The sequence below is a fragment of the Megalobrama amblycephala genome, linkage group LG4 (assembly GCF_018812025.1).
Source record: "Megalobrama amblycephala isolate DHTTF-2021 linkage group LG4, ASM1881202v1, whole genome shotgun sequence".
Lineage (NCBI taxonomy): Eukaryota > Metazoa > Chordata > Actinopteri > Cypriniformes > Xenocyprididae > Megalobrama > Megalobrama amblycephala.
In genome coordinates this window covers 35,001,350-35,027,582 of record NC_063047.1, presented here as the reverse complement: position 1 = coordinate 35,027,582, position 26,233 = coordinate 35,001,350, and the positions used below count along the sequence as shown (strand labels likewise).

General features: G+C 37.1%; 1 protein-coding gene across 4 annotated transcripts in view; it reads right to left on the bottom strand.

Annotated features, from left to right (window-relative positions):
* tmem8b (transmembrane protein 8B) overlaps positions 1–26,233 on the bottom strand; it is a 180,737-nt gene that overhangs the window by 89,374 nt on the left and 65,130 nt on the right. For all 4 annotated transcript variants that reach the window (XM_048189051.1, XM_048189052.1, XM_048189049.1 and 1 more), the window contains one exon: positions 14,204–14,411. In XM_048189051.1, coding sequence (XP_048045008.1) covers positions 14,204–14,411 — 208 coding nt within the window. The remainder of the gene's footprint in view (positions 1–14,203; positions 14,412–26,233) is intronic.

The window sequence follows — 26,233 nt, the reverse complement described above, 5'->3', positions numbered from 1 at the left end:
GTCTCCTTGAATACAGTAAGAAACGATGGTAACTTTAACCACATTTAACAGTACATTAGCAACATGCTAACGAAACATTTAGAAAGACAATTTACAAATATCACTAAAAATATCATGTAATCATGGATCATGTCAGTTATTATTGCTCCATCTGCCATTTTTCGCTGTTGTCCTTGCTTGCTTACCTAGTCTGATGATTCAGCTGTGCACAGATCCAGACGTTAATACTGGCTTGTCTAAAGCCTTGAACATGAGCTGGCATATGCAAATATTGGGGGCGTACATATTAATGAACCCGACTGTTACGTAACAGTCGGTGTTATGTTGAGATTCACCTGTTCTTCTGAGGTCTTTGAAACAAATGAGATTTACATAAGAAGGAGGAAACAATGGAGTTTGAGACTCAATGTATGTCATTCCCATGTACTGAACTCTTGTTATTCAACTATGCCAAGGTAAATTCAATTTTCAATTCTATGGCACCTTTAAACTTTGAATTTCTGAATGTAACTGAGTTTTTCCAACTTATTCGATTTTACAATGCACCAAGGCTGCATTTATTTGATCAAAAATACAGTAAAACAGCATTATTGTGAATATTGTACAATCTAAATGACCTTTTTTTTTTCTTAATATGTCATTTATTCCTGTGACGACAAAGCTGAAGCAGCCATTACTCCAGCCTTTATGTCACATGATCCTTCAGAAATCATTATGCTGATTTTGGTGCTCAAGAATATTATTTATTATTACTACGAAAACAGTTGTGCTGCTTATTATTTTTGTGGAAACCGTGATACATTTTTTGTAACACAGTTTGTATTTGTATTTGATTCTTTGATATTTATTTAGACAGTTCAAAATAACAGCATTTATTTGAAACCGATTTCTAACATTATAAATGTTTTTACTGTCACTTTTGTTAAAAGAAATCATGCTGACTCCAAACTTTTCATTAGTATCGTGAATATGAAAAATAAAACTATAAATAGGATATAAAATAATGATCTAAATAGATTGCCTGAGGAAGAAAATTGTTCTTAAAATCTATGCCTGCCTGCTTGCCAGAGGGAAGCAAAAAGTAGTAAGTGAGTATTTCAGTCAGAAAGTATTAGGTTTATTAAGTATTAGTGTCCTTCTGCCACAGATTCAATGTTTTATCTAAAACGTAATGTTGCTACTACACAGTGCATGTAAGTATATGGAAACATCAGTTCTTAGCTTAAAATGGCAGATTGGAATTGTAGGTGGGATAATAAGGATGGAAAAGCAAAACAGCAACCATTAAACATCAAACTGAAGAAGGAGCCCCATCTGTTGTTTGTCCATGGCTGCATACATAAAGCAGGCACAGCTGGTGCTGGTGGTGGCAGACACGGCCTTGCTTCTGTACCGCCGCCCTGCTTCCATCCGCCCCGCGATTTTTGCATTGTGTCTGACATGCAAGATTTGTCAACTCGTGACGCCTCTGCCTCCTCACAATTCTTCATTGATCTGATTTGATTAGGGGGGATGTTTGCAACTCATGTGCCAGCGCAGACACACAGCGCAGACAAAAGGAAGAGAGAGAGAAAAAGATGCAAATAATTGCTTCCCTTTTCACAGCACAAATTTGGCAACTTTGAGCAACTAGTAAAATAATTAGAGCCCTCTGTGCAAGCGTGCAGAGCACCAAACAGTACACAGAATTGATAGCGGACTGTTGTTGGCATTTTGCATGTCTAATGCGGTCTCCAGCTGTGCGAGGGATAATATCTGTGACATGCTGCTCATGCAGAACGAGGAGGAGGAGTCCATATGGCCAATGAGAAAAAGATTTCTTTATTATATATGGTGGATCACGGTTCACTCAAACATGTGTCTGGTAATGCAACTGCCACCTACTCAAAAATAAATAAATAAATCAATCAATAAATCTGTCAAAAATCCCTCCTCTCTGTATATGATTGTACTTGAAATAGTATTTGTGCATGAACCCGCAGCATATAAGGCACTAAGGCATTTGAGCGTAGCTTTTCGGCCTGGTATGAAAAACATTTATCATTTGTCAAGGAACAGAACTGCAGGGATCAACAGTCTCATTACTAGTAAAGTCTGGTGTTCCCCCACACATCTCCCACAATTCTCCACTTCTGTTCTGTGCTTTAGCTCCCAAGTCCAGAAATAAATCAGTGATGACAGAAAAGTTCTGCTTTCTTACTTTTATCAACATTTGGGTGGTTTTACTGTAGCAATCCCTTTTCGCATTACATTAGACGTGTCACAATATACCGGTATTGACTATAACCTTGATATTTAATGTTAAAGGTCCTGTTTTTCGTGTTTTTTTTGAAGCTTTGATTGTTTTTATAGTGTGCAATATAACATGTGTTCATGTTTCGCGTGTAAAAAAACACAATATTTTTCACATAATTTACTTATCTGTATACCGCTGTTTCCACTGTCATAAAAACGGGCTGATGACTTCCTTGTTCTATGAAGTCCCTCCTTCAGAAATACGTAACGAGTTCTGATTGTGCCAGCGGTTCCTGTGTTGTGATTCGACAGCAGCTTAGCGAACCTTGCCCGGAAAGGTCACGCCTCTTACCATAACGTGGAGATGCACGCGCTCAGTGTTATTGTAAACATGTCTTTAATTTTACCCTTTCAATTTGAGCCGGAATCAGACCCGGTGATTGGACTGCGGGATGAAAATAACAGCGTTTCGACGACATGGCGACAAACACACTCTACAAACGCAACTCTTGTGTATTCCTGTGGGCGGAGGTTAGTCAAAAAACTGTTTTAGTGACGTCATTAAAGAAGGAAGTAGAGGGATGTAGTCCAAACTGGCCGTTCGATGTAGGCGACTTCTGTTAAATAAAATATCTCGCTTGGCATTGAACTTTGAGCTTTAAAATTTTACAGATTTTATTTATACTCTAACAACAACTTTACACACTAACTAAAGTTTGAAACATGGGATCACGAAGAACGGGACCTTTAATGTTAATACACATATGATAATGTAAATAATCTCGCACCAAAAATCTGATTGACACTTCAACTTAGTAATATAGGTTGCCTCTATAGTAATCGCTGGTCGCCACTCGTATTAAAAAGTAAAAATATGAAGCAGTGTGTAGCTACTACTGCTGCTCCAAATCATGTTAGAGAAGATGACAGGAGATGAAAGACACTCTACTCACACACAAAATAAGTCATCTCATCTGTGTGGGAGTTTTTTTTGGATTCTGTAAAAAGACCCCTGCAGGAAGAGCTGATCGACAGTAATTTGTGCTTTTGTACAATTATGGTTACAAACTCTTTCTCTCCGCCTCCCTACACTGATATTTTGAGTGTGATTCACTGGCTAAAAGAAAGAAAAAAACTAAATAAACAAAGCAATAATATTTCTATAGATATTGCAATAATACTTTAATTTCTTGAATTCTTTTAGCCATGATAATGGTGTAGCACGGTAGTGCTGTTTACAGATCTGTTTGCAGAAAATGCGATTACATTAAAGAGATGGTTCACCCAAAAAAAAAAAAAAAAAAAAGAGAAAATTCATCATTTATTCGCCCTTGTGTTGCTCCAAACCAGTATGACCTTGATTTGGAACACAAAAGAAGATATTTTGAAAGAATGTTTCACACAACATTGGATCCCATGGATCCCATATATATATACAAAACATTCAGGGGTACGTTTCCCAAAAGCAACGTTAGCCAACTAACATCGCAAGTTCCGTCGTCAACATTTTGGTGTTTCCCAATACCATTGTTCAAACGTACATGCCCAAACTACATCGCAAACTTGTGTGATTGGAACGACAGCTCTCGAGCTGTGGTTAAAAGCATAGTTTCTTGTTTTTAGGACATGTGGACTTAATAAATTGTTGCAAAATAAGCAAGCTGACGTTAAGTACAATGTATATCTTTTATTTTGAATATATACAAATGTCATTTAAATATTTTAGTTTGTCCAGAGATTTTAAGCACCGTTTTTGAAGAGTGCGCATGTGCGTACGTGCTCTGGTACATAAGAACGAGCCTATTATTTGAATTTGGATATAAAGCAAAATAACTGAGTAAAGTGAGAATTAGTCCTCAGATGCCATGTCCGTAATTTAAAGCAGAAAATCAAGCATTAATTCGATCTCAAACAGATTAATTTAAAGAAGTTATTACTCCACCACCTGCGTGACATCATTCATTTTTTCACCACGGTTGTCACAGAATTGAATATCAAAACTGATTACTGTTCTCAAACAGATTTGTAACATCAAACACATCTCAAACATTTTCTGTTGTTTGGACAAACCCCCAAACTCATGCCATTGGTTGAGACAGTGCAGGGGTGTTTTTTGTAAAAAAAAAAAAAAAAAAAAAAAAAAAAAAATATATATATATATATATATATATATATATATATATATATATATATATATATATATATATATATATATATATATATAATATTTTTTTTTTTTGATAGAGCAACATTATTTCTAGTGTAAGTGAACTTACTTCATAATTTATGAACTTTACACAGTTACTGAACTGAACTGAATCAACACTGAACTGAATTTAGCTGAATAATGGCACTATTGTCTTCTGTAGAGCTGCTTTGCAGCAGAATTTGAGTCGTATATCTAAAGAGGTCTGCATCGTTGATCGTTATTTTCTGTTTATTACTGTGAATCTGCTTTCAAACACTCTGTATTGTATAAAGAGCTATAGAAATAAAGGTGACTTGACTTATTTACACATTTCAGTGGAATCAACCTATGAATACCTTAAACAGCTGAATGTATTAAACAGGAAGCTGGAGATTTTAACATTGAGAAAAAAAATACACACATCACCCATAGCCACTGACTACTAATAATTAATCTTCTCCTCCCTGACAATCACAGTCTACAAAAGACCCTATTGAACAGTTGGCAATTATAGAGAATTTCATTAAACATAAATATTGGCATCAACTGACCGGGCACACCTTAATAACACAGAAAATCTAGAATATGATTTGGTTTGTTCACTATCTCTATATAAAAAAAAAAAAAAAATCAATACAGAGATAAACAGCCACAAAACTGACAGCCCCCCTCCCCACTTGTGTAGACCTTACCCCAAAACAACAAAGATGCACTGAACGATAACATATCTCCAAGTGCTGACAGTTTCCAATTAGTTTATTGATTTACTCAAAGAGTTTAGTTAGTGCAAGGCAAACTGTCAGGATGCTCCGCTTCTGGTCGCTGCTTATCCACTGTGGCAGCTTCATCCAGCAGAGACGGCCGGCTGATCTTTACTACGTGCTTGACTCTTACTCATCCCCCCTCTTCCTTCCTTTTCCTCTCTCTCTCTCTCTCTCTCTCTCTACAATTGGCCATCTGCTCCTGTGACTGTGCCTGTAGAGCAGGGTCCGGCTGCTCCCTGATTAGCCTCACAGACACTGTGGAGCTCATCAGCTGAGAGAACAGACTTGCACTTTGCTGAGGGCCGCTACAGCTTTGCTCTGCTGGGATTCACCTCTGTGCACCATGTGTCCACGAAGCTGCGATCCTGCAAGCTGTTACTTGACAGTCAGTAACGGATTTGTACGGGGTCGTAGCAGTTTACGTTCATGATGTGAATTTCAAAATTGGATTTTAAGGTTTTGACAATCATTTGTGCTGTACATGGCAATCATTAAAGGTATGGTAGGCCATTTCTGACAGGCTAGCAATAGCAACATAGCTCTGAAAGCATAAGATCCCACCCTTTATATTATTGAGATTGAGTTAATGCTATTGTGAACATGTGGAAAAGAGAAATAATAATAACAATTATAGTTTTTATTATTATTATTAATACTAGTAGTTTTTCAGTTGTATTTCTGTAAGATTGATGATTTTGATTATCATTATTATTGCCAACTCCCCTTGTGAAATTCAGAAATACTGTAAGTGGGGGACATGGACAACCCATTAGAAAAATGAGTTTGGATTCCAAAACGCGATAAACGGCATTTTAAAAAATCAGTATTGTATCTGGTCGGTATTGAAAAGACAATTTTTAATTTTACTCAAAATGCGATATCTGCCATGTTATTCTGTCATGTTTTCTCCCTTTCTTTCCAAACCGTGACAATATCCGCTCAACCAATCACAGCAAACCATTCCACAAACTGTAAACAGTAATGGCGGCGCTCTGAATAAACCCGGCATCCTAGTTTTCCTTATCTACGTTGTACTTTGTGATCAACAAAAACAGAAAAAAAAAAGTATAATTTTGATGGCATTGATGAAACTGTGGTGGTTTCTGCAGTGGGTAAGAAACGTAAGCCATCGAAATCTAATCATTTACGTGAGGAGATTAAGAAGACGAGGCACTCGAAGGAGGAAAAACGCCGGCTATTGCTTGTTCCACGACAGCAGCAAACTTCTGTCACGATCCCCAAAACTGAATCATGAACAGTTTTTAAAAGCCGTTTGACCAAAAATGATTAATTCTTGAATCTGGCATTGCTAGTTTTGATTGTAAATATCTGATAGAATTTTTTTTTGCTATTGATTGATAAATGATTGCTATTTGAATTTTTGCAGTAAAACAACATCCCATATTTGTAGTCAATTCCAATGTACTCGGCAAATGTGTTGTTTTTATTCTACCCGTGCGGTGGCGCCAGATACTCTTTAATCGGTAATTACAAACAGAGACTTTTTGCATTATAGCATTAACAAGATGACCCGATGAATTCATTTTGGGAGCGATGACTGAATGTATTTTTAGTCCAGTGCCTGTATATAAGATTAGTATTGACCAAGTTCAGAGGCTGTCATATATGTGGATCAACTTACTTTGTTGTGTATTTTCAACAGTTTCAATATGAAAAATAACTTTTATATTGATTCAATGGATTAAATGCATTTTAAAAATGTGTCATGGATTTATTGCATTTTGGGGAAAAAAATAATCAGTTTTTATAATAAATCTTTAAAAATTAAAATCTGGATTTGAATTTTTAAAGTTATTATAACCTAAAGATGCTATGTGAAAGTTTGAAACAGAAAATAGTGGTTTTCATCTTGCCACTTTCTTGGAATTTTTTATTTATTTATTAATTTATTTAAGTTATATTTATGGGCTTTTTGTGCCTTTATTCAAAGAGGACAGTAGAGAGCAGACAGGAAAGCATTGGGCGGAGAGAGGGGGGCAGGATCAGTGAAGGACCTTTAGGTCGCCGTGAACGCATTTGCGTCTTATGTCGGTGCACTAACCACTAGGCTATCGGCGACGACAAGAAAACACATTTGGTAACACTTCAGAATACTGATCCTTCATTAATGAATAACTACACAGGAACAAATGAGTAATGCATTATTAACACTCTAGTAACTACTATTAACTAACAATAAACTCTGAATGAATTAGTAAGTAATAGCGCTCAGTTGAAGGTTGTAGTTCACTATTAGCTAATCAGTAACTACTATTTTTTTTCATACCTCCCAGAGAACTACTAAGAACTACTATATACAGGTTCATAATTATTGTGAATAATGCATAATGTATAATTAATTCTAAAGTAAAGGTCATGGTAACCCACTAGTAATGAATGAAGTATTACCAAATACTTAAAAAGGAATTACTAATTATTTGGATCAGTATTCTAAAGTGAAAACATGATAACTCTCTAGTAACTACTGGAGTCATACAGGTTTTTGTAAAGTATTGGATAGTAATTACTCAAGTGTTACTACATCATTCTAAAGAAACTACTAATTATTTGGATCAGTATTCTAAAGTGAAGATCATGGTAACCCACTAGTAATTACTTAAAGGTGCCCTAGAACCAGTTTTTACAAGATGTAATATAAGTCTAAGGCAGGGGTCATCAACTATATTTGTCCAAGGGCCAGAATTTTTCACTGCAGACACTGTAAGGGCCAGATACTCGTAATATAAAATAAAATTCGAATTGTATCCTAATATGTTATTATTTGATATAATTCTAATTCCAAATTTATGTTATTTTTTTCATATTACCTGTACTGCAGCAAGCCACCAGGGGGCGATAGCGATATTTTAGGCTTCATATTTGTGAGGCTTTCAAGCTGTCCATCACTGTCACGCAATTGTGCGCAAATCCCAGGCAAGGAAAATTTTGACATTTGTGAAAAAATGAGCACGTGAAACAATAAAAGATGTTCAATGAGAGAACGCATTTATCGTCATTCTTGACTGAAGGCAGGCTATGGCACAAGCTACTTTTCAGAAGGCTTTTTGTTTCGTTAGATTAAAAATAAAAAACGGTTCTCATTCCCCCTTGAATGAGGCCGGCGACACACTGGCTGCGTGAGCGACTCAGCTGCGTGGCGTGTCCGTTTTTATTTCGGCTCCCATATTTAACAGGTTGGAGTTTGCACACTGAGACACGCGTCTCAGGCGCGCTCGAGCCACGCAGAAAACGCGTGCATGCTAGAAATAGAACCGACGCGTGTTCTTCCAGCCCTATGGTTCCAGCAACGGGAGTGTTCTCTGGCTAGAGCGCAGAACAGCGGAGTTTGTGCATGTCTGAGCTTGTGTTTTGTTGCTTGGACATTGTGGAAAATAGAATAATAGACAAAATGTATTAGCATTTTTACCCGTTATTATCAATCTAAATTAATCTCGTTTTTAATTTAACTTAATTTCGTTTTTCTTTGTTTAAATTTCTGTCAATTTGTTAGTCAGAAAATTATTAGACTACCTTAAAAGTATTGCTTAATTTAACAGACCTGTGTGTGTGCGTTTTATATCACTAGTGCAGTGTCCGTTCTCGGAGCATAAGCCCTGCCCGCGTGAGGTGCGCCGCTTCCCGCTCGCGCTGCTCTAACTGTAGTTTACTAAAAGTTTATTAATTCTGAATGTGTCGCGTCTCGCGTGTCCATCTATATTGCACCAAATGCGACACTGCACTCCCCTGTGAAGTCGATTGGATGAACGGTTCTCGAAATAATAAAAATGCAAACGGATATACAGACACAGATTCCTGCCTTTATTAGAGAGAAAAATATGTTCAGCCCCTCTCTCCGAAGCTTCGAATAGTCGATGTTCATCAAAAAATGGTATTCGGACCAGCCCTAAACTTTTTCCTCTTACAAGGCTATTCCTGAATTCAGTATTATTCTGGGGGCCGGATGGAAATCTCTGGCGGGCCGGATTTGGCCCGCGGGCCGCCAGTTGACGTTGCATGGTCTAAGGTGTCCCCTGAATGTGTCTGTGAAGTTTCAGCTCAAAATACCCCATAGATTTTTTGGGGCATCATTAACTATGCACCGATTCAGGCTGTGGCCCCTTTAAATTGCGCACTCCCTGCCCCCGAGCTCTCGACTATAATACAGTGCATTTATAAAGTTCACACAGCAAATATAACCCTCAAAATGGATCTTTACAAGAGGTTCGTCATGCATAATGCATGCATGCGTCAGATCATGTGAGTATAGTATTTATTTGGATGCTTACATTTGATTCTGAATGAGTTTGAGGCTGTGCTCCGTGGCTAAAGTTAACATTACACACTGTTGGAGAGATTTATAAAGAATGAAGTTGTGTTTATGAATTATACAGACTGCAAATGTTTAAAAATGAAAATAGCGACGGCTCTCTAGTCTCCGTGAATACAGTAATAAACAATGGTAACTTTAACCACATTTAACAGTACATTAGCAACATGCTAACGAAACATTTAGAAAGACAATTTACAAATATCACTAAAAATATCATGTTATCATGGATCATGTCAGTTATTATTGCTCCATCTGCCATTTTTCACTATTGTTCTTGCTTGCTTACCTAGTCTGATGATTCAGCTGTGCACATCCAGATGTTAATACTGGCGGCCCTTGTGTAATGCCTTGAACATTGGCTGGCATATGCAAATACTGGGAAATATATATATGCAAATATATATGCAAATATACACCCCGGCTGTTACGTAACAGTCGGTGTTATATTGAGATTCGCCTGTTTTCCGGAGGTCTTTTAAACAAATGAGATTTACACAAGAAGGAGGAAACAATGGTGTTTGAGACTGATTGGCTGATGTTTTTAAGGCCCTACCTCGTGCACAGATGATGTATATTAATATTATTACTTTCAGTGCACCTAATAAATAGTATTTTATCATTTAGTAAATACAGTTTCAAGTAATATTGCAAAAATGTATAAAACAAAACATCCTCTTTAGCACCTTTAAGTGAGCACGAACATTACCAAGATGGCCACAGAGTAAATTTGTGATATTTCATAGTCTCACAGTCCTTTCAGCTGCACAGCAGTCCAATTCAACATAACCCCCCATTTAAACTACATGGACTTATAAATAAAAAATGTATTCCTCAGGGAAAGCACGGTCTCGCTTTCCACACTTCCTCCAATTACTCCATCTCAGTAAGTTCGGCCATGAGCTTTTCTGCTCCACAGGTGCTGTCATTCCCTACGCCAACAGAGAAAGCCTTCGTCGTTCCAAGCTTTGTCTATGACTAATTGGCTGGCAGTATGACCCTGTGGGCTCAGAGGAAAACAGTGCCCTTAAAGTGAAGTACACAGAGTAGAATTATTGCTCTTAATCCAGAAGAATGGCCCCCACCACCACCAAACCTGCTGCAGTTAATTAAAGAGAAAGGCTGAAGTGCAGGCCTGGTGGCTCTGAGATAAGTAAGAGCAGCGAAGGACAAAGCTCAGCAGAGGGAGAGTTTTTAAGATTGTGGATGGAGATTGAGGTAACGAACTTGAGAATTCCAATTAACGTGACGAGTTTACTCCAATATGAGATTCATTTAGATGCGATGCACTGTAAAGTTGTTGTTTAAAATCTTATTTTACCAGGGGGGTCACTTAAAAAGGATTAATTCACCCAATTTCCAAACCAATATGATTTTCTTTCTTCCGTGGAACATAAAAATAGTAGTTTCAATTCATGTGCTGGCTATAGACACGGCAGGCAAAATCTTTTCAGTTTTGAGATTTTGGGCTATTTTTGCTTCCACAACATGTCTTCCTTCAGACTACTGAAAAGAAAATGTCCAAAATACACATTTAGTTGTTTATTTTACTACTTTTTGTCTATTTGCGTCTGTAGATTTTGCCTAAATTTACCAAGTTAGCATTCTAATGCGACATGTCCTACCGCTTTCATTATCTGCACCATATCATTACCAGTACAGTTGTAAAGCTCACTCCTGCACAATGTTTTTGGATCCAAATATAGTCATTTCCTTTGTACCAGCATCCAATTGTGAAAATAAAAATGGGTAAGTCATTCTCTGACAAAGTCATTCGTTTAGATGCGTCACGTGGCGTACCTTGACACTTCCCGATTTAGCTTTCCGCGGGTGGCTCTGTCTGTCTGTGTATGTGTGACTGTTCAGACCTGCTGTTATTCAGCTATCAGTTTTGTTTTAGATGTTCTATATTGTTGTTGTTAAGGATTTGATTAGATATTGGGTCTTTAAACATTGATTTTCATAAAAAAAAAAAAAAAATGTATGAAATTTTACAATACATATCTTTAAAGGTCGTTTTATCAAAATTAGTTTTTTTTTCCCTCATACTCTGAACCTGAAATTTCCACTTCAGTAGCACTTACATACACCAAACATTTGTATTCCTAACTATATTCTGAAGGTTTTTACAGAGGGATTTGTTCATATATCATTCATAGCCTGAACTTTATAACATTTTATCCCCAAAAACATGGTGAAAATTGATTTTTTTTTTTAATGCCTGTTGACCGTATTTTATGATTTATAAAGTAATAAAAAGAGATATCCCAAATTCCCTCTGTAAAAACAGTCTGTGAATATAATAATAATTTTGAACCTGACTTTTGAACCAATGTTCAAATGAAATGTTCAATGAAAGATTTTGGTTCTTGAAATATATGCAAATGAGCACATATTTGATTAGATACTGCCTCATTTGCATATTTAAACATAACTATTCAGAAAACCTGTAATACAAAAAAAACATTGTTAATGTAAGTAATCAACTAGGAAGGTTTCATGGTGATATCTGTAAGTTAAATGTTTTACCCTATTCACCTGTAGTGTCTTGCTTTAAGCAATTATGGGGATTAAAACTTTAAAGCTACAAAAATGGTGCAAATGCACCATACAATATCATTTTTAAAATATAAAATATAATTATTTTGACGTCACATGATAGCTTGGTGCGAGAAATTTGAGCTGTTAACTGAATCATTGAATCAGCAAGAAACAGATCAGTCTGATCTGTGAACGAATCAAACTGAATCTGATTCCTATTCAAAAGAGTTAACGGTTCACAAAATAGACATTTCTCATAAACTTTCAACTTGTGTTCCAAAGAAAAAGAAAGCCATAATGTTTAGAACGGCATGAGGGTGATTTAATTTACGGCAATTTTCATTTAAGGTTGAACTATTCCTTTAAAAACTAAATTTCATTTAGAAGTTTTTACTTGCACATTTTGAAGATGTACACGCTAGAGGCCAAAACACACTTTGGCTATTGTTGTTTTCTAATACAATTAAAGCAAGCAAATAATCATATTTCAGGCCTATTTTCCAGAGTGTAATAACACTTTTCTTCCATTTTACAGAGCTGTCAGATATTGGCTAAATTATGCATGGAAGCACAATTAAAGCAGATGCGAGTCTCAATGAAACGGAAAACGCGTTCTCCATATCTACATGCAAATATAATCCAGTGGAATGTAGCCAGTTATAACTATGTAAGGCAGACATAAAATTAATCTTGGCATATCCATTTTTTTCTAGGAACAAAAGATTGTGTGGCCTGTATAATATACACTGGGGGGCAAAATTATTTGGACAGCATCCTTTCAAAAATAATGATACAAACATGCAAAAAAATAACTTTGACTCTGTGGAACATCCCACAATGGGGAAAAATTATTATAGGTAACCATTACACACTTTCATTATATCTCATTTTTAAGTCTTTCAATACATTACATCTAAAAAGAAAATAGAGTAGTATCTACATTTGTAAGAAGAACCAGAAACAGACATGAGCGTAAATAAATAAAAAACTTGCACCACATGACATTGTTGTGCTAACTATTTCATATATTTATATTTATATTTATAACCTGCCCATCGAATGCACTTTCTTTTAGAGAATTTAAAATCCGTACATGTAAGCATTATGTGAACTCAGTGGTCACTGTGAGCCAGCAGCATGAGCCCTTTAAACACTTTCCACTGGCTGATTTTTCCCCATTTAAATGTTCCCTCTGGGCAGTAATGCCCCTAATAAGAACACTACAGCCTGCTGTACATTTGTGTTTGCTGCTAGGAAGCATTATTAGGCCATAATTTAGCCACTGCTGACATGCTATTATTTACACATTTCTTACGATGCATGATAGACCCCTTGTGTTTTAATGTGAATTGCTTTTTATTTAAACTGCATTATAAACAATGGCAGCTCTCTGACCTCTGAACTTTTGCCTGTATGAAAATGGCTTTGTTGTCCTGCAGTAAGGCAGTCCGAATAAAAAGAAACTTTATTTCTCGTAATCGATACTTTATATATCCCAATTGTAACTTTATAAGTTGTAATGTAATTTTACACATCACAATGTGACTTTATATGTCACAGCATGACTTATATAAATCTTGCAATTGCAACTTTATGTTTCACAATGTGACTTTATATCACAGTATGACATTCTTATTGTCACACAATTACACTTTTATTCTTTATTCAGAGGGGAAATATGTTTCCATACTGCAGAGAGATACGTCAAACTTGGAAAGTTTTGGAAACAACAAGAAAATGAACCATTTTAAAAAAGCAATGCACTTCTAACATAATGCAATCTATATAAATGAATATTCAGGACGTTCTACAAAAAATGCCATTGTCTTTGCGATTACAACTCAAGCGAAATAATGAGCACTCTGACAGGAAACGCATATATAATCTCATTTGAAAAAGAAGTTCAAGACAAGTTTTGAACTCACAGCGCTCACTTTTAAATTACTACCCATGAAGGCCACCCACTGACTGTGCGGAAGTGAGCAGCTTCAATTATAAATGCATAAATGCCAAGAGGAATGTACGTGCACAAACATGAGCACAAGGCTCTTTTCATCATCAAGCTCAGCTCTTGTTAAAAGCAGAAATGATTCTCTAATTTTTGGGCCTGTGACCACTGACTGCTTTATCCTTGATGTTTATACACACCTTCACAGAGATCTTCCCTTCATCCTTTGGTAAGTGTGCAGCCAGGAACCAGTCTCCAGGGAGGGGGCTGGTGACATTGAAAACTCCTGTGGTGCGGTTGGGCAGCGTCCATGTCAAAGTGACAGCGAAGGAGCCTGGTACGATGGTGTCCTTTGGAAAACGTGTCTGGAGGGGGTTGATTACAGGTGGAGCTCCTGACCTGAAGTACCTGTAAACCAAAGAGAAGGTTACATTTCAAAACAAGCTGTGGACCGTTTCCTTGGATGAGACCAAATGCAACTGAGACAGTCATTGTTTATGTTCCAGTGTGATGCAAATGAGGCTTGAATTTCCTATTAAAGCTGGCACAAAACAGAACTACAAAAATAATGACTGCTTTCAAACACTCTGACATTAGTCTGTCAAACAGGTAATCCCCAATTCACACCACTGGATGAGATTGTGTTCAGTGCATCTGTGATGCTCAAAAAACAAACTGCAATTCAGTTTGGTGCCACTAGTGGTGCAGAAATTACAAAACGTACTTTAATGTTTTCATAAACATAAAATCATCAAATGTCCCCACAAGGATAGTAAAACCTAAAATCACCTGAAGTGAGACCAGCCGACGACCCTCACAAGGAAATTACTTAATAAACATACTAATTAAAAACTTGATGAAAATGTAATAAAAAAAAATCAGAAAGTTATCTAAAGTAGATGTGGGGCAGAAGACAGAAAATATCAATAACTCAATGTAAATATGACAGAAGATGTGGAAGTTATCTCGTATGACAGATGTGCATTTACTTAGTCTTTCTTTGAATTTTCACATTTGGCTAAATCTGAAAGAAAAACAAGTCTCGCTTTAAAGATATCCGGGGATGTCCGCAATTGGAAAAATGATTATGTACTAACTAACTAGCAAACAAACAAACAAACAAATAAATACATATATAAATAGTATTTTTTGCTTAACAAAATCTACAAATATGTCCTCAAGAAATTAAAAGCTCAAAAGTCAATGGGAAGTATAGCCAGGCTTCAAAACCAAGATAAACACACACGCATGTTCATTTTAAAGGGATAGTTCACACAAAAAATGAAAATGGTCATCATTTACTCACCCTCAAGTTGTTCCAAACCTGTATGAATTATTTTTTTTTTTTTTCTGCTGAACACAAAAGAAGATATTTTAAATGTTGGTAACGAAACAGTTGTTTGGACCCCATTGACTTCCATTATATATATATATATATATATATATATATATTATATTATATTATATACACACCGCCAAAAGTTTTGGGACACCTGCTTTTGCGTGCACATGAACTTTAATGACATCCCGTTCTTAATCCATAGGGTTTAATATGGAGTTGGCCCACCCTTTGCAGCTATAACAGCCTCAACTCTTCTGGGAAGGCTTTCCACAAGGTTTAGGAGTGTTTATGGGAATTTTTGACCATTCTTCTAGAAGCGCATTTGTGAGGTCAGGCAGAGATGTTGGCGAGAAGGCCTGGCTCACAGTCTCCGCTCTAATTCAACCCAAAGGTGTTCTATCGGGGTGAGGTCAAGACTCTGTGCAGGCCAGTCAAGTTCCTCCACACCAATCTCACTCATCCATGTCTTTATGGACCTTGCTTTGTGCACTGGTTCATGTTGGAACAGGAAGTTGCCATCCCCAAACTGTTTCTACAAAGTTGGGAGCATGAAATTGTACAAAATGTCTTGGTATGCTGAAGCATTAAAAGTTCCTTTCACTGGAACTAAGGGGTCAAACCCAACCCCTGAAAAACAACCCCACACCATAATCCCCCTCCACCAAACTTTACACTTGGCACAATGCAGTCAGGCAAGTACCGTTCTCCTGACAACCACCAAACCCAGACTCGACCATCGTATTGCCAGACAGAGAAGCATGATTCATCACTCCAGAGAACACGTCTCCACTGCTCTAGAGTCCAGTGGCGGCACGCTTTACACCACTGCATCCAACGCTTTGCATTGCACTTGGTGATGTAAGGCTTGGATGCAGCTGCTCGGCCATGGAATCCCATTGCATGAAGATCTCTACGCACTGTTCTTGAGCTAATCTGAAGGCCACACGAAGTTTGGAGGTCTGTAGCTACTTACTCAGCAGAAAGTTGGCGACTTCTGCGCACTGTGCGCCTCAGCATGCGCTGACACTGCTCTGTGATTTTACGTGGCCTACCACTTTGTGGCCGAGTTGCTGTTGTCCCAATTGCTCCACTTTGTTATGATACCACTAACAGTTGATCGTGGAATATTTAGTAGGGAGGAAATTTCACGAATGGACTTATTGCACAGGTGGTAACCTATCTCGGTACCACACCTGAATTCACTGAGCTGAGCGACCCATTCTTTCACAAATGTTTGTAGAAGCAGTCTGCATGCCTAGTTGCTTGATTTTATAAACCTGTGGCCATGGAAGTGATTGGAAAACCTAAATTCAATGATTTGGAGTGGTGTCCCAATACTTTTGGCAATATAGTGTAAATATATAAAAAATACATACATACATACATATATATATATATATATATATATATATATATATATATATATATATATATATGTTATGACGCAATTTCACATGCTTCCGTAAATTTTTTTGAGTTAAATTGGTTAAATTATTTTAACCCGTTAAGGATTTTGAATTAATCGCATGCGTTAATGCGTTAACAGCCCTATATATATATATATATAAAAAAATTTTTTTAATATTTTTTTCCTTTTTCCCCATAGTATGGAAATCAATGGGGTCCATCAACTGTCTGGTTACCAACATTCTTCAATATATCTTCTTTTGTGTTCAGCAGAAGAAAGAAATTTATACAGGTTTAGAACAATTTGAGGGTGAGTAAATGATGACAGAATTTTCATTTTTGGTTGAACTATCCTTTTAAGTAAGCAGAGAAAAGAGAACCAGAGAAAGCACATTGAAGTCACTGTGAATTATTAGAATGCAGAAGATGCAAAAATTTCTCATTCACTCACAAGAAAGGAAATGGAGCATTGTGACTAACACTAAATTATGCATGAAGTGAATCGTAAACAAATATTCCAACATTTAACTCCGCCGTTAATGTTTTGAGCAATGCTTACAAATTTAGGAGGCACTGACTTGGAACAATGGCCCGACTAGGCTGCAATTACAAGTAAAGGAGAGACGAGGAATGAAAAAGACGAAAATCATTCACTCACATCAGACTCATTTTCAACACAAAACCGCACAGCACTTTTCTTCATTTCGACATGGGAGCACAAGGCCATGAAGGTAAAAGTCTTCCCTCAGTCTCTAGCCTGTCAGTCAAGATACAGACACAGCCAGACAATAGGAGCCTGCAACAAATCATGTCATGACACTTTTCTAAAAGGCTTCGCTGTCTGCAATTATTTTTGCTCAATGCATTGTTTTGTGTCTCCTGTAGTTTGTCAGACACAACCCTGACAATCTTTGGGGGAGAAAAAACCCTGTGTGAAGGGTTTCACAACAAAGACTATCAATTACTCTTTTATTCTGTTTCTTTCATTTTCAGAGGTAGAAATGGCTTTGCGAGACGAGGCAAAAGACGACACAATCACATGTGTAATGAAGTCGTGTAATGATTCAGAGGTGTCCGTGATGCAAACTGATATTGCATACATCACTATTTAACATGTTTAGCATAAAAAAAGTAAATAAATAAATAAATAAAATAAAATAAAAATCCCTCAGTCACTGCGCACAGCTAGCTAAACACCCACCCAAAGAGGTCTATAATACTTAGAGAAAACTCTGTATTAGCATTCCCAGTCATCCTACTGGCAGCTGCTCAGCTGGTGCAGCACCCTCCAGAAATACATTTCTGGGTCAATGACAAGATGCAATTTTTTGTCCTATTAATTCATACAAAAAAAGCACAAAAAACGCACACAATTACTTGAATACACCTCTTATAGGATGAGAATTTTTGATTGATTGATTGATTGATTGATTGATTTTAAATTAAAATTAATTCAAATATTTTTTCAGGGGCATAAAGTTAGAGTCCTGATAACATAATGAAGAAAAGGCCTCATTAGAATTTTTTTTAAATCTTGTGGTCCAACATGCATATCCCCAAAAAAAAAAAAAAAAAAAAAAAATCCACATTTAACAAGTTATGAAGTATCTAGCTTCCACCAGACCGCCTTCCGTATTCAACGTACGAACAAAGTGTAAAACTCTCGCAGTTCAAAAAGCTTACGCTGTACGTCCTATGCCTTCCCTATTCAACTTACGGAAAAAGTGACGCGACGCCAGTTTACACTTTCTTCTTAACTTGAATACAGAAGGCGGTCTGGCGAAAGCTAGACATTTTACTTCATAACTTGTTAAATATGTTTTTTTTTTTTTTTTACACAAATTCATCGATTCACTTCAGAAGGACTTTATTTAACCCTTATTTAACCCTAAAACTTATTTTAGTATGACGATTAAGAATTGACAATTAGAATTCTCCTATTTTTCTTTGAGTAACCTTATAATGTCTTTGGCTGTACACAGGTTTCTTTGTGTGTTTCTCCTTCCTGGTCAGTCATGCAATCCACAGAGATGGTCATGCTAACCCAGAGGTCCTAGATCCTTGACAGGTAATAACTCAAGATATTGCTGCTGGAGCTATGCAGGGTTATTAGGTAAGTCATTTATGCCCTTCTTATGCTCTGAGCTAAGGCACCTAAAAGACCCTCCAGGGTCTTACTATAAGACGGATACCCCATATACTGCTCACATGAATGTGACAACACTGGCCAGTCTGTTGTTAAAGCACAAGCTTGTGTTCTGCACTGTCAGACAGATGTTTTCAGCACTGGGCAATGATTTTATCTGGGTTGTGTTTTGCACTGAGCCATGAACCTTTTCCTTTGAGGATGGAAGTGGCAGCTCCAGATTTTTACTATGGCTTACTATTTCATAATACATAAATTATGCTTGCACCACTACTGTGAATTATGTTGCTGAAAAAGACCATCAACAACGCCAACATTGAGTATGGTGTAATATAGTGACACAGGACTTGGTCATAGACCAATGATGTCTGTTTTTCCAATTAACCCAACATGAATGCACCTGGTAAAGCTACCATGCATCTTTAAAGGTGCCCTAGAATCAGAATTTGAATTTATCTCGGCATAGTTGAATAACAAGAGTTCAGTACATGGAAAAGACATACATTGAGTTTCAAACCCCATTGTTTCCTCCTCCTTATGTAAATCTCATTTGTTTAAAAGACTTCCGGAAAACACTTGGATCTCAACATAACACTGACTGTTACGTAACAGTCGGGACCATTAATATGTATGACCCCAATATTTGCATAATGCCAGCCCATTCGACGCATTAGACAAGGAAAGGCAGTATTAATGGCTGGATCTGTGCACAGACTAGGTAAGCAAGCAAGAACAACAGTGAAAAATGGCAGATGGAGCAATAATAACTGACATGATCCATGATATCATGATATTTTTAGTGATATTTGTAAATTGTCTTTCTAAATGTTTCATTAGCATGTTGCTAATATACTGTTAAATGTGGTTAAAGTTACCATCGTTTATTACTGTATTCACGGAGATGAGAGTCGTTGCTATTTTCATTTTTAAACACTTGCAGTCTGTATAATTCATAAACACAACTTCATTCTTTATAAATCTCTCCAACAGTGTGTAATGTTAGCTTTAGCCACAGAGCATAGCCTCAAACTCACACAGAATCAAACGTAACCATCTAAATAAATACTTTACTCACATAATTTGAAGCATGCATACAGCATGAATGACGAACATCTTGTAAAGATCCATTTGAGGGTTATATTAGCTGTGTGAACTTTGTTTATGCGATGTATATATAGTCGAGAGCTCGTGGGGCAGAGGGAGCGCATCTCTTAAAGGGGCCGTGCTGAAAAAATCAGTGCATAGTTAATGATGCCCCAAAATAGGCAGTTAAAAAAATTAATAAAAAAAAATCTATGGGGTATTTTGAGCTGAAACTTCACAGATACATTCAGGGGACATCTAGGACTTATATTACATCTTGTAAAAAAACAATCTAGGGCACCTTTAATGCTCTTATTTATACAGTTTAAATACGTAAGCTCACACAAGATTCAAAATACATGCCATGTAAATTATGACATGCCATATGGTATGTAATTTGTTGCACCAAAGGCCTGGCTTCATTATCCTTTGTAAAGCATGCAGTCCTGGCATATTAGTGCCAGGCTCATCAAAGCGATACAGAGCTGACATATGATCAGAGTCCAAGCTGTATGTAAAATGGACCTTTATCAAAAAGATCATCATAATCAGGTCAACACGCTCTAGTCAGTGCATTTCCTCCCACTATTTAAGGTCACACGAATCCCTAGTTGTCAATTAGACTGGAGAGAGTTTGAAACAAGGTGAAAACAAGGCTTGGTAATTAGTTGCCTTTAAAAAAAAAAAATAAAAAATACAAATGAGCACTCACAAAAGCTGTGAGATAAAGATAAGAATGATATTAATTGTTACTAGGGCTATCAATCTGTTATAGCAAATGTAATCAAATATTACATGATATGCAATACAAATTCAATGCAAAAAAATTACATAAATCAATATTTTCTGAGTTCCTAAATAAAGGTAAGTATATTTTGGTAATTAATATGCACAGTATTGTTATCGTAGGCATTTCAAAATAATTCACAGTTCAAAATACTGTGAATAAGTCTATGTATTTTATCTGAATTGTGTTGATTTTCAGAACAAACATTAGCTTCTTGCCCATCAACTAGTTACAACACTGCATACATGCTGCGCAAAAAAAAAAAAGGAGTAATACTCCAGTTACAACAGAACAAAAAGTTTATCAATTTTTGATGCTCACTTGTCACAGAGAAAAAAACATTAAACAGTGGTTATGCGTTTTCAAACAACCATTCAGATTTTTGTATTGACTATAGTGTCTCAAACAACACCAACTGCTTAAATACTTAAAGACTTGATATTTATTTTCAAATGTTAGCTTACATTTATGAATTTTACATTTTAATCTGGAATAAAACATGCAAGCCCAGAGAAGATATCTAGGTATTTTTTGAAAATGTCAACACTGACCATAGTTTTGTAGTGAAATTCAATGATAAAAGCTTCAGCAATTATTGTGAGAATTGGATGGCACATGTCTAAAGCATTCAACAGACATGACAAAAAGTGTTTTTGAAGTCAACATATTGTTTATCTATATATTTGAACATGGGTTTGATCAAACGCATCTGATTCAAAATATCAGCTTGTTATTCGAGACTCCAAGACCTGAAATGGATGTATCCAATAAAGGAGATATCTAAAATGGGAACAGTGTACATTTTGTATGTCTCCATAATTAAACACACCTGAATCAGGTCATCAGCTCTTTAGCTGAGACTTCAAGATCAGAAATGAGTCACTGCGTCTGAATATACTTACTTCTATAATATATACAGTAGGTGAAAAACAGTATGTGAGCTGAGTAGCATGTCCAAATTCATATACAGTAGTATTCATAATACAGTAGGTGAAAGGTATCCGGATGACCTACTCTTTCCGGCGAGATTCTGAAGTGCACATACGTTGGACCATCCCATGAGGCCACGGTAGAGGATTGGCGCTTGGTAGTGAAGTGACACAACTTATGGCGTAGTGTTTACAAATTTCATTCATACTACACACATTCATACTATAGAGAACATGAAGTTTCAAACCAAATGTAATACCTACTAAAGTTTTCAGATACATTTTCACAAGAACTGCACAATGTTCAGAGTAATCATCAAAGGTGTTTTCAGCGCCATGGACAGCAGAAGAACAGAGAGACAAATGAGGCACATCTTAAAGGATTAGTTCACTTTCAAATAAACTTATCCTGATAATTTAATCACCCCCATGTCTTCCAAGATGTTCATGTCTTTCTTTCTTCAGTTGAAAAGAAATGAAGGTTTTTGATGAAAACATTCCAGGATTATTCTCCTTATAGTGGACTTCAATGGCCTCCAAACGGTTGAAGGTCAAAATTACAGTTTCAGTTCAGCTTCAAAGGGCTTTAAACGATACCAGACGAGGAATAAGGGTCTTATCTAGCAAAACGATTGGTCATTTTCTACAAAAATGCAACTGTATATGCTTTATAAACACAAATGATCGCATTGCACGTGCTTCCGCTTTCTGTATTCTTCAAAAAGTTTACGCTGTATGTCTTGGATGACATGGGGGTGAGTAAATTATCAGGAAAAGTTTATTTGAAAGTGAACTAATCCTTTAACATTTAGTTACAGAGTTCTGCTGGGAGGCGGGTCTAAAACTTTGACATTAATACACCCCAGATATCAAGGCATTACTTCAGTTTTGCTGCTGGAATGTAGCAGGAGCACTTTACATTTAGTCCTTTGCTAAATCTACTTTCCAAGATCCTGAGCTCAAATGGACTTTCTTCTGTATGTAATCTGTGAACTTTGAGGTTAAATTGAAAAAAGTTAATATGTGGCCTTTGTGTTTTTGTCACCCATCTTCTAGTTTATGTCTTGATTAGGTCTGTTGACAATCTCATCCTCTAGATCCTGTATTATGCAAATGAATGGCATAAATCTTTCTGTTCTTGCATTTGTCTAAACAAACAAGCATGAAATGCAGATTGAGTGCTTGAGTCTAATTGAGGTGAGGTGATTTCCATCATTGTTTTGCCGTCTCGCATTTCCATGCCTCATGCATTGAGTACCCGGTCTCTCTGTGAGCATGCAAGATGAATTAAATCTTAAGATCATTAATGTGCATGACACTGGCTGTCTTATTATTGATGAGGGAGAGATAAAGCAAAGTCTTCAGGCTTCAGCCAAGAGGTCAGAGACAGACTGGAGAATCGCAGCTGTGACCTCAATTATAATGTGACTGCGGACATTGCATCACTTATCCCTAAAACTTATGCTTAACATTGATTATCTGATGTGCTGTGTCAGTTTCACATTAGAAGGCTTCCCTAAAGCTTTAGCTTGATGTTTGAAGGATGATCCAGCGAAAAGGGACTGCAGGGAAGACCTCAGGAGCTCTGTTTCTGCCTAGGCCTACTAGTTTGTACGGGCTGCAATTAGAGTTGGCATGGTCTGTCCGGCAGCATGATATTGATCTACGGGCTGTAGCGCAGGGCTGTTATCCACTAGACCCAGTCGTCCAGCTTTCTCCCATTTCTTTATCTTATCCTCCCGCTTTATCTCTCCCCTGGCACTGAGTACAGCCTGTTTTAATTACCATCTCTCTATGGCACCCCCTGCCTGCTATCTGACAGCTGAATCGACAGAATGGAGCCCTGCCTTGTTCATTATGAAAACAGCAAGAAGACCTGGGGCCTCATGACAAAACTTTGTGCAGTAAATGTTCTGTATGCACACACAGTGCAATCTATGGATAATCTATCTATCTGTCCATCTATATATCTTTGTTTCCATCCATCCACCCATTTCTATATCTATATGTACATCTATATCCATCCATCATCTCCATATTTATATCTATATCCATATCTCCCATTTGCTGGGTTGTTTTTTTAGCTGGGTTAGTCAACCTGATATTGAAGTGTTTTCATTTTAAAGGTCCCATGGCATGAAAATTTCACTTTATGAGGTTTTTTAACATTAATATGAGTTCCTCTAGCCTGCATATGGTCCCTCAGTGGCTAGAAAATGTGATGGGTGTAAACCGAGCCCTGGGCAAATTGAGAAAATGAAAGCTCAGACGGCCCAATCTGGAATCTTCCCTATATGTCGTCATACGGGGAAAGGTTACCTCCCCTTTCTCTGCTTTGCCCGCCCATGAGAAAATGAGCTACTACAGTGAGATTCGAGCACAATATTTTTTTTTTTTCCTCGAGAGACATCATGGCTTGTAAACGAGCGAATCATGGCAGTTGCTCAGTGTTTGGATGTACAAATGAACACCTTAGTATTTTTTTTTCCTTCATCCGAGCCTATGAAGAAACAGTGGGTTAATTTTATTTTCTCTGGTAATGCCTCGATACAACTTCCCATAGTTTTGTATGTCTGCGCCACACATTTCACCTACGACTGTTTCCTCAATGTGGGACAATACAGCCCAGTTACTGTCGCTAATGTAAAGGTATACAGCATCAAGTATGTGTGTGAATACACACACTGTAACACGAGTGTTGGACATTTCTTTGTTCTTCGGATAACCGTTCTGCTGTTGGCGCACGCGATATCCACATTTCAACAATGTAGGCTAGCATTAGCTACATGATAATAACTGTAACAGCATACATAAACCAACTAAAGTACCGTATCCAGACACAATGTTTTAAACTAACCATTCGGAGACGTCCTGCTGTAGCCGCTGAGTAGCAACTTCTTTATCCAGATCAGATTCTGGGTCAAACCGAAACGCTTGAACGACTGCGTGTCTACGAGCCATTGCGATACATCCACTGTCAATATTAGCGCATGGTACCGTAGCCGCAAGCTGGTTAAGGCCACACCCACCCTCCACCTTGCCCCGCCTCTCTCCTCCTCATTAGCATTTAAAGCTACAGACCCAGAAACGGCACGTCCTGAGGAAAGCTCATTGTGGGACTGGCTTGTAGTGGCTGAAATTCTGCACCAAGGCTGAATTTCGAGAAAGAGACTTCAGATACAGTACTAGGGACCACTTAGGCCTATATAAAAGCATCCAAAAAGTAGCATGTCATGGGACCTTTAAATGCAGCAAGAGTAGCAAATAGGAATCTGTGGGAAGAAAACTTGTATCAATAGGCTGTTCCAGTTCATTAAATGACAATCTTATATATTCATGTTTGAAAAGTTACATCAAAAACAGCTTTACTTTGTGCCATCTTGTCTGTCAGACATTTAAGTTTCAACCCATCAAATGCATATAGGGCAACAACAACAGATCAACAACTATCTGTCTGTCTGTCTGTCTGTCTGTCTGTCTATCTATCGATCTATATGAGTTATAATTTACAGTATTTTACCTAGTCTGATCATTACATGTACTGTATCTCTACAACTATTTTACTCAAGATGAAGCACAATTCTGTCAAAAGCAGGGGGGAAAAAACTATATGTAAATCACAGGCAGGCCATTTATATTACTTGATAGGCCCCAAAGACACACATTTCATTATCGCTCAAACTAGAACATGGGCGTACTTACTGTAATTATGAAAGGCAATATGTTCCCCTGGAGTTATGGCTGACATTATGAGTTTAAAATACACCCTTGCAAAGTTAACACAGATCACTGTTTATACCGCAACTTTCTCATGTAGCTTTCCCTCAAGGCCACAAGAGAGATTTATTCACAATGTTGTATATACCCCTGGAGACATAAAACAGGAGGCATAAGTGGGTTCTTCTAAATGTGCAGTCTTAAAGAAATCTGCCATCAAAGAAATGAAAGAGCCAAAGAGCATACATGGAGGGAGTGCTTTTAAAACACCATAACATGAGCTTAATGCTACAGGTAACATTACTTTTAATGCTAATTTTAAGGTCAAAGAAGTAGCAGCGGCAAACAAATAAAACAGACACTAATGTTCGAATTTTAATACATGCTGAATGCATAAGCAGCAAACCTCTGTGATGCGGCTATTTGTCAGAAGAAACAAGTACTGGAAGATTGACTCAAGGACAGCCTCTCCTCCTCTTTAAAATGTCACACATTAAAGACAGCCAGGAGTTTCTTCCTCACCACTTATGATGTACATTCAGTGACAGGCAATAACAAGGTCAGTGTTTTGATGGAACTTTAATGACAGCCAGTGTATTGGGATTTGAAGACTTGAGTATTCAGTGAATAATATTCTCCATTTTCATTACCCAAGGGCCAAGACTAACTTTAACAACAGCTCTTGTGCTAGCACATCATGTGCTGGCTATGAAAGTGCACTGGGATCATTCAAGGATGACTTGAAAGAATTGGACAGAGAAAAATAAAGGCTAAAAGTGCACTTTATGAAGTACCTGAGAGTTCAATGGAGGAAAAGAG